The 10,746-nt window shown below is 31.0% G+C and overlaps 1 protein-coding gene across 1 annotated transcript; it reads left to right on the forward strand.

Moving 5' to 3' along the window:
* Window positions 1-8: 8 nt before the first annotated feature.
* LOC108733886 (transmembrane 9 superfamily member 2) lies at window positions 9-6,921 on the forward strand. Its single transcript, XM_018465235.1, has 6 exons — window positions 9-437; window positions 500-1,068; window positions 1,416-1,713; window positions 1,878-2,176; window positions 2,643-2,802; window positions 2,996-6,921. The coding sequence occupies exons 1-6, from the start codon at window positions 306-308 to the stop codon at window positions 3,497-3,499; spliced, it is 1,962 nt and encodes a 653-aa protein (XP_018320737.1). The 5' UTR covers window positions 9-305; the 3' UTR covers window positions 3,500-6,921.
* The last annotated feature ends 3,825 nt before the right edge of the window (window positions 6,922-10,746 follow it).

Raw genomic sequence — 10,746 nt, forward strand, 5'->3', positions numbered from 1 at the left:
AGTACAGATCTATGATGATTGTATATGTATGCGTGGCAAAATCATAACCCCGCTTAATCACAGTGCATTAATGGTGCATAACTGAACGCGTAAATAAAAAAGTATTGCTTTAAACTTAATTATTGTTAATCAACACTAATTTTAAAGTAATTTACCAAAGAGCCGTATTCTTTACAGATAGTCAATACGGTTGTGTTCTTTTGAAAAATTGTCGGAATAGTTTGCCTGGTATTTTAATGACATTTAGCGAATAATATTGTAGATTGTAGAAGATATTTAAATGCAGATTCCTTAAAAGACAAAAAATGGTGTTCTGTAAAGTATTTAAGACTTTGCTGCTAGTTTTGTCTGTGGTGATTGTTGTACACGGTTTTTATTTACCTGGACTTGCACCTGTCAACTATTGTAAAAAAGAAGACGAATCGTCGAACTGCAAAGTAAGACCAATGGATATACATAGATATTTCTATTTTCTTTTTAAATAATGTGTTTATTTCAGTCAGAAGTACTGCTTTATGTTAATCGCTTAAACACTGGAGAATCTGTCATTCCTTATGAATATGAACACTTTGATTTCTGTTCACCTGATAAAAACCTAAAAGCACCTGTGGAAAACCTAGGACAGGTAGTGTTCGGTGAAAGAATAAAACCTTCACCTTACAAGATCGAATTTATGAAAAATATGAGTTGTCAGTCAGTTTGTAATAAAACTTACAAAGGAGATAATGATGCCTCATTAACCAAGTTAAGCATTTTAAGAAAAGGCATTAGTCTAAATTATCAACATCATTGGATTGTGGATAATATGCCTGTAACAAGCTGCTTTGATGTAGAAGATGGTCATCAGTTATGCACCACAGGTTTTCCAATGGGGTGTAATCTTAATGATCCAAAGAACATGTGCATCGGAAATATTGTAAATAAAAAAGGCTACTATATTAACAATCACGTCGATTTGTTGATCACATACCACTCAGGAGGACAGGAAGAATGGGGAAGTCGTTTTGGAAATAATGGAGGAAGAATAATATCTGTGAAAGTTATTCCTAGAAGTATAAAGCATGGAAAGTAAGTTTGTTTAATTTGTATAAATCCATTACAAAATTGGTCATGTTATCTACATATGAATGATGGAAATTCATCAGAAATATTAATAAACAGATTTAGTATATTTCCATAATATTTAACTTGATATTTTCCACAGACACACTGCAGTTTCTTTAGCAAAGTAAATGTAGTTTTACAGAAGTAAACCAAATTGGTGTTTTATTATTGTTACAAACTTGCTAAATTAATGTAGAAATTGTGTATTATCGATTAAATGTCGATAATTTAAAGTTGAAGGCTAAAATTTAACTTGAAAAACAATTACTAGTTTAATAGAAAAAATGTCATTTTGTAATATTTTTTTACAGAAACCTGGATTGTTCTTCTCAAGAGCCATTGGAAATTAAATCATTGAGTAATACTGAAACTTTAGATATAAAGTACACGTATTCAGTCTTTTTTTTCAAAAATAACACAATAAAATGGTCCTCTCGATGGGACTACATTTTGGAATCTATGCAACACACAAATATACAGTGGTTCAGCATTCTTAATTCACTCGTCATTGTCCTTTTCCTTTCTGGTATGGTCGCAATGATTTTGTTGCGGACTCTACACAAAGACATCGCAAGGTATAACCAGATTGACAGTGGAGAAGATGCACAGGTAAATATAAAAGATTTTCAGTTTACTGCAATATGAAAAATAGGATTTTTTTATTCACAGTAAACTGTATATTTCGTATAAATATACTTTTATTCATTTTTTCCATTGTGTATGTTTAATTAATATTTAAAAGTTATTTAAATTTTCTTTTTGCTTAATTTTAGGAAGAATTCGGTTGGAAATTGGTCCATGGAGACGTGTTTCGTCCCCCACGAAAAGGAATGCTGCTCTCGGTACTTTTGGGATCGGGCGTTCAAGTATTTTTTATGACGTTGGTGACTTTGGCTTTCGCCTGTTTAGGGTTTCTTAGTCCTGCGAATAGAGGGGCCTTAATGACTTGCGCAATTGTTCTTTATGTACTTCTTGGCACTCCTGCTGGTTATGTCTCAGCTAGAATATACAAAAGCTTTGGAGGAGAAAAGTGGAAATCAAATGTTCTTTTAACTTCTATGTTGAGTCCAGGGTAAAGCAGAACTTTTTTTATTTTTATTATCGCTAATCTTTGGGGTAGCAGTTATTAGGGGTTGTGTGTATTTAATTTCTTCAGGGTAGATTTGAATGAAGTGAATACTAACTGCCATGAAAGTTTTTTGTCAACAAATTTGCTATTCAATAACAATCTTTTGGAGCATATTAACATTCAAATTATTAAATATTTATTAGTGTTGCAACGGTTCACGGCTTTTGATGTTATGCTGTTAACCGTAATTCGTAATTATTATACGGTTCCATGTGCAAACATCAAAAAGGAACAAAGTCTACAGAATTTGTAAATGTTATGTTTTTTAAATAAAAATTTGACTGCCGTAAACATTGAATATTAACTTTTGAAACATTTTGAATTTTTGTAAGGTTAAATTTAATACACTAGTGAATTAATTTTTGAAATAAAATAAAATTTTTGAATTAACACTAATTATATGTTTCAGGATTGTCTTCAGCTTATTTTTCATTATGAATTTGGTGTTGTGGAGTAAAGGTAGTTCTGCTGCAGTATCTTTCACAACTCTACTTGCTCTCCTAGCTCTTTGGTTTGGTGTATCTGTGCCATTGACTTTTGTTGGCGCGTACTTTGGTTTTAGAAAAAGAGTAAGTAGAATTATTGTTTTATTACAAAATTGAAAGAGAAATTTAACATTCTTGTAATAGCAAACTCGATAGTTTTTTTTTTTGACGAAAAAAGATACTGTTATATTTTTTTTATCAGAATTGTATATAAAATATCTTTTTCTTGGTATTAATTATTATTCTGTAATTTTTAGATCTTTTTTTTTTATTTAAGGCTCTGGAACACCCTGTACGTACAAACCAAATTCCTCGACTCATCCCGGTGCAGTCGGTGTACACTCAGCCAATCCCAGGCATAATAATGGGAGGTATTCTTCCATTTGGATGCATCTTTATTCAGCTTTTCTTTATTCTAAATTCAATCTGGGCGTCTGCAATGTACTACATGTTTGGTTTTCTATTTCTCGTTTTCATAATTTTGGTAATCACATGTGCAGAAACTACCATCTTGTTATGCTATTTCCACCTATGCGCCGAAGATTATCATTGGTGGTGGAGATCGTACTTAACTTCCGGTTTTACTGCGGTCTACCTCTACCTGTACTGTTGTCATTATTTCTATTCAAAATTGCAAATCGAGGATTTCGTGTCGGAATTCCTCTACTTCGGGTACACGCTCATTATGGTCTTTTTGTTCAATCTTTTGACTGGCACCATAGGATTTTTCTCTTGTTTCTGGTTCATCAGAAAGATCTACAGTGTCGTTAAAGTGGACTGAGGTCCTCCAGGTGAGCTGATGTTAGCCTTTAAAATTGTGATCTAGTGATTATACATATATTATCCTATTTGCGGTTTGCTTTTAATTTTTATCTGTTGCTGTTGATAGTCATGTGGTATGTCTGTTCTGTTCTAATTTGAGAATTGTTTCCATTAATCTAATGATTAAATATTATTTTGGTCTTATATTTAAAATGCCTATTATATGTTTGTTCAAATAATGTTTTAGAAAAATTCTTGTAAAACCTTAGAAATTGACATGAGTTTAAGTTATTAAAAGCACAAAATGGTTAAAAAAGACAAAGTGGAACTTCTTTCTTTACATAAGTTTTTGCATGTGTGATTTAATACCAATGTTTTTGAAAGATTCTCGAATTGGTACAGAGAAATATTATACACAAAAATATTTAAATCTATTATGAAATATTGTAAATACATGCAGCACCTGAAATATCATGATATATTGTTTTGATTGGGATTATTTTATTTTGTTTTTGTCTGAAATCTACAGAGTGATAGAATAATTGAGCGATTTCAGAATCAAACAATTTATTGTTTGCTATTTATGTGATGCCAAATCAGTCTGTACAGTGGTTTTTGATGTCATTTTATAATTTTAATGTCAACAGTGAGACACTAAAGAATCTCGAAGATTGAAGGCTAGGTGCTCAAACTAACAGCTCGGGGATGGTCACAATCAATGATAGATTTCAATAAAAGAAACATTAAGGTAAAAAAGGTAATATCAAAAACCGGGACTGAAATCTATTAGGATGTTGGAAAATAAGTCTAGGAATTTACTTCTTTGGCGTAATTGTTAAACATTTTTAATTCATTGGCTGAGAGACTATGTAAGTGAGATAACTTCTGTTTCCAATCTTCGGATCTACTCTTTGGCGTCCCTTTTAATATTATACTCAATTAATTATTATCAATTACACATTAAAGAGAGCATTGTTTTAATTGATTTGAATTTGAAATCATCCGTTTATTCTATCACTGTCTGCAAGTGTGCAGAAAGTATTTTACTGTTTTTTTAGAAAGGTAAGTAATTGATTGGTAATACAATTCAGTTTATCTAAATGAAGAAAGGAATGCACTGATCATTTTGTAATATAAGTTTACAATAATAATGTTTGCAATTATTATGATTTATGATTAAGGGTAATAAATGTTGCTTAAATTAAAAGGTGGTTGTATTTAAAAATTCAATTTATTAAATTGATTACACAATGAAGAAGACTGACTGAGCAGAAGTGAATGAAATAAGCCAAAAAGGGGTAAGAAAATATTAAAATAGGGTTGTAGAAATTTTAGTATTAATCGGGAAGGCCATATTATTGTAAAGTTTTATCTTATAGTAATATAAGTAATATGTAAACCAGGGTGATTTAAATTTCTTTTTCTTTTCGAAAAGTTACAAATACTACAATTCAAGGAGAGTTCATAATATTGATATTTATTTAGACATTAGACTTGGTTTTCCAAAAGAAAAGCATGGAAAATTTACTTCATCACAATTTTCTTCCATATCTCATAAACAAAAAACTTACACGAATGGAACCAAGGCAATAGAAAAGAGTCTGATATTTACGACAACAACTACAAGTACCATACAATTGTTTCTTCATATTCTACACCAACAAAACGAAATCCGACCAAAAAACTTCAAAAGGACGAATGACACTATACTATGTATCTAATTTTTTATATTCTACACCAACAAAATGAAATTCGTCAAAAAAAGTGTCGAAGGGATTATTTCAAGATTTTTGGTGGGTAATATCCAAGAGAAGTATTGTTTTTTCGGAATATGTACTTACTTGCATTAGTTAATAATAATAATAATAATAATTTTGTTTAAACAGATGCAACTGGCAAACAAACTGTCTAAGGTGTTTACAGAAAATTACATATTATTTTCAATGGACGAGGTGTAAGTTTTTTGTTCACGAGATATATAGGTAGCAGTGGAGGTCAAAATTTGAAAAAAAAAATTAACGTAACCTTATCCAACTAAATCTAATTTAATTGTATGAGTAATTTTTGTTCTTTGCGATTTTTCACTTCTGCCCCCCCTCTTTCACCCCCTCTATCCCCAATTAACACACTTTTTAGTGTTCTACAAAGTCATCACTACCCTTTCCACTAATTTTCTCCGCCTTCCTACCAAGGTCCTCTATACAATTATCATTCTCAAATTTCTCTTCCATTCCCCCCATGTTTCTGCCTTCATCTAAAAATACTTGTTTGGTGTTTAACGAGATCACCCCTACTCCCCTGCCTCCTCCCACCATTTCAGAGGGCGTCTCATCATCTGCATATTTACCAAACAGTCTTGCAAAAATTGATGCTAATGGTGTTCATAATATAATATACCTTCATTTTGTATAAACTTTGTCTTCTGTTCTCAAAGAAGGTGACAAACATTTTTTATTTTGCTGTTGACAAATCTATAAATCTGCCACTAGTATGCACTTACCTAATAATATGTTAATTTTAAATTTTGTTATGAATGTATAATATGTTCATAAGCAGAATCTAAAGTAATTTAAACACTTCTTTATTTTGTTATGATGGCTAAACAGTATTGGATAGAATTTATAAAATATAATATTTCCTTCTAAATAAATTATCAGTATTTTTACATAAAATGCATTTTTTAATCTTGAAATCGAACGATACTCAAATAAAATGGAGTTTTAATATATCATTAAACTTGACTTGGTATTGGGTTAGTCCATTTTACGAATTTTATTCTTCTGCTTTGTCTACATCATGAAGCTAATTTGAAAAATGGGTACACAAAACACCAATTCAATTTTAAGGACAACGAATTGATGTCAAATTTATTTTGAATACTTATGCTATATATTAACATTTGATCAATTCATTTTGAATGAAATGAATAAATAGAAAATATAAAGCAAAAATTATAAGTTAATAGTAATTTCACCTAATGCCTAATTAACTTTTTTTCGTACTGCCCAAATCTGTAACAAAATATTTTTATTTAGTAATATATATTAATAATAAGGTTTGTACTTGGCCGGTGCAGGTATTCATTTTAGTTGATTTTTGTTAGTCAAATATGTATTAATACATGTATAACGAAATAAGTTTACTAGATTGTTCTTTCTTTCCTTTATTTAAATTGTTTATTACTTTATTTCATTCATGTTACGATAAAAAAAGTGCAGTTTATGTTTATTATAGGGGATTTTAATTCCAATTTTTAATTGTACTATTATTGTAACAACAGTTTGTCACGATTCAATTGGACTTGTTTTTTTAAAACCACTACATTTATTACTTATTATATCTGTAGAGGAATATGTAACTTAAAGGGTCATTGTTTTTGTGGAAGCAAAGTTTTGTGTATTAAATTTAATTAATTACCGACAATAAAGGGAGCACAATCCATTTTTTTTTGTTATTATTAATTGAGTGAGCTATGTATGCAGAGAAAGTTTTGTGATTTTAACATTTCATATTACGTAAATTAAAGAAATTAATTATACCGTAATAGTTACAATAGGTCAATTAGTTTCATAGGAAGGTGCGAATTTTTTAATTGATATTTAAGTTTTCAGTCGTTGAAAGCTTAAAAATAATGAAAGGTGTAAATTCAGTCAGAATTACGTAGTTGCTGAAAATTTGTCAGCTAAAATAAATTGTTGACCAGATCATTTAAAAAAAAAAATACAATGTGTAATTATACAACACGCTACTGAAGTGAAACTTCTTCAAACCTACAAACATACCGGGATAGGGGTTAAGGAATTGGTTTAATGGTATTATTTGTACACTATGAATTTAAATTTTACACTATACATGCTGGAGTTGCCTGTAACGAACGTTGCATTGAAGCGCGCCAACGGCTCAAGCGATCCCAACTACGTGGCCGAGTAGAGGGGGGATATCCGTTGCATGATTTCGTTACACAGCAACTCGCATGAAACGAACTTATCTTACCGTGCGTAAAGAAGTTTCACTTCAAAAAAAAAATTACTTAAAATAATACAGGGTGTAACAGAAATAAGTGCGGAGCTCACAGGAGATGATAGGAAACTATAAAACAAGAAAATTAAGTAAATGTTTTTCCGAATGTTCGGCGTTTTCATAATTGAAATTATCAAGTTGCTGAGAATCAAAAAGTAGGTATAAATATGTAACCATATCTACCGATTGCTAAAACTATTTTGTATATTTCTCTGAACAGTTATTTTATATAATGACAAAACCAGGCACTTCGTATTTAACTGTAAAAGTGGCATATCTTTTATGGTCAAAACATACAGCAACAATTGAAAGTCGAACCCTTATCGGTTCATTTTATGATAGGGACGAAGGTCGGTATTACTTTGACGTGACGTACTTATCCAATATCCAACGAAAATAATTAGTCCGACCGCCTGGGAGGTATAGCCCCCTCGCTGGATCCGCCACTGATGATTTTGTACGTCAGGTAAACAAAGGTGTCAAAAAAATTGTTATAAAATCGATCCAAACTGATATTATTCAAAAATTCCAACAGGATATTAAATTCAAATAGTTTTTTTATTTTTTCTGGCGTGGGATTTTACAATTAAGGGGAAATTATTCAATCACTTATTATTCGTACAGTTAATAGTCGATCTTTCTAAAATTTGGAGCACTTTCATTTATTGTTATAAGAAACAATTTTTGAAAATTTCAAGCTTCTTTGTATTTTTATCCGTGTGATATTTAATGTAAAAAAAATTAATTTTCTTGATTTTGAACACGATTTATTAATAAACAAAAGTGCTTAGCGATTTTCAACCAACACCGTTTTTATGACAATTATGTGGGCAATAAAAAACGTGTAAGATATATAAGGCGAAAAATGCAAGGGATCTTTCACAAAAAGAAGTTTTTTTTTTTAATTGTCAAATTAACAAATATTACCCTTATATCTCAGACTGTGGGAAACGAAATTCAGAATCAGCGTATTTTTTTACTTATCGTCATAAGGTCGTCAGTCACTCTTTTCTATCCGGAGCTAATCTTCGCATTTCCTTAAAATTAGAACAACCCACATTCTTAACTATTTGCGAATAGTAATCTAATCTAGGTCTACCTCTACCCCTCCTAACTTCCGTTTCTGCCTCTAATATGTCTCTGACTAGACTTTCATGCCTGAAAAGGTGTCCTACCAACCCATCTCTCCTATTTCTTATTGACTTCCATAGGGTCCTTTGTTCTCCTATTCTTCAAACCATTCCTCTTCCACAGCGCCCACCGTTCATGTTGCGCACCCGTACAAAGCCGCGCTCCAAAGATACACCTTTAACATATCTATATTAACCGTTCGCGAGCATCGTTATTTCTTTTTTTTTTGAAGGCGACTCTACCTTCTGCTATTCTCTGCTTTATATCCCTACTACTCCTCCCGTCCTAACTTATCTGACGTCCTCAATATCTAAAGTTAGCCACTTCTTCTAATTTTGCGTATCCTACCCTACTTTTTGTTCCCTTACATACCAGTACTTTTGTTTTACTTTTGCTTATTTTCATGCAGTTCTGTTTTGTCAATACCGCTTCCATTTTATTTAAAGTATCTCTAACTCCTCCTCGATAGATGCTAATACTGCTACCTATATCATCTGCAAATTTAAGCATACTAATCTGTTGCTCCTGTATATCTATCCCTACTGTCTTTAATGATGTTGATTGCGTCTTATATGTATAAATTAAAAAGTATCGGTGACAGTGTGCATCCCTGTCTGACTCCCTTCCTAACATTTACTTCTCTACATTGCAGTCCTAGGCTCTATAACTGCCTGTTACACAAACTACTCACTCTTCTATCTTTGTAACTCATCCCTACATTTTTAAGTATATATAACATCTTGTCTCATTTAACATTGTCAAAAATAAAATTGCATTGCATTGATGGAAAAACAGCCTCGTTGACTGGACAATTTAGTCTAGACTTAGTATGTGCATTTTTACACTCTGTATTTTTGTAAAAATTATATTCTTTTTTTAAAAGACCTAACACTTGTACGGACAAGGTTTTACTCATCTCCTCCAACCATTTTTACTCCTCTGCCGTAATCAGTTTCGCAATGTGAAAAATTACCGGAAGGTAAAGTAATAATCATTTATTAAATTTTTACTACATACTGCATATTTCGAATTCAGATTAAGCGGATCCAACTAGTACGTTCGTAATTAACTGCTGAAGTGAACCAATAAGTATGCATATCGCATATCCATGACTTAATTATAATTTGAAATGTGATTTTGTACCTGGAGATAGTGTTTTGTAATAATTGTGCGTGAAAATTAGATTGGCGATAGTAATGTGTATTGTATGCGTATATATAAGTTTAATTTTCTATGTGTGCTAGTTCTCCTACGATCTTATACGCTTTTCGGCATTTTCCGGCTTTCCTTATCGACAGCGGAAAGCTTCGATGTCCGTCGTCATGGAGACAGTGTCATTGCAGGTTGTTTTTCCTTCCATTGCGTTTCTATTTAGATATATAATGGTTTCGAATGACACGCAAATACATTAATCGTCGAACATGAAAAGTGTTTACCGTCTAAGAAAGGTAAGCACTAAAAATTAACTCACTTTGTTTTATTGGTCTCATGCTAAATCCTATTAAAATCTACAATATTACAAAACACTTACCTATCCTTCAACTAATTTTATTCGGATTCTTTTTGCCTTACTTCTACGTTTAACGTAGACACAAGTGTTTAATTTTTGTAGTAATCAACATTTTTCCAACGTCTTTGTGACCAAAGCACCGTAAGTCTAAAATACTAATTTCTAAATATTTAAGTAAAAACGAAATGTGTTAAGGATTTAATAATAAGCAAACCTGCTACAAACAAGGATTTAGGTTCATATACTACAAAATTAATCAAACCAACCTGTTATTGGTAAATATTCCCATAGGGGAGATTAATTAACTAATAATACCTACTGGTGCTTCATAATTTAATTAAAGAGATAATGTACCTCATAAATTATTATTTGTTTTTTATTTTAAATATTATGTGGATTTTTTAAAAACCTTTTTGTACTGCATTGTTTTCTTTGATAATATTTTCCAATAACACAGTAGGTTTTACATATTTTTTTAATTTAAAATACTTCTATTATAAACACCATTTTACATTTTGTTATAATTAATAATCTAAACAAATTAGATTTGTGACCACAAAGGATTGGCCTGAATATGATTTTTTAAGTAAATTTTTAAAAAAAAA

This window comes from Agrilus planipennis, unplaced genomic scaffold (genome assembly GCF_000699045.2).
Source record: "Agrilus planipennis isolate EAB-ADULT unplaced genomic scaffold, Apla_2.0 scaffold85, whole genome shotgun sequence".
Classification (NCBI taxonomy): Eukaryota; Metazoa; Arthropoda; class Insecta; order Coleoptera; family Buprestidae; genus Agrilus; species Agrilus planipennis.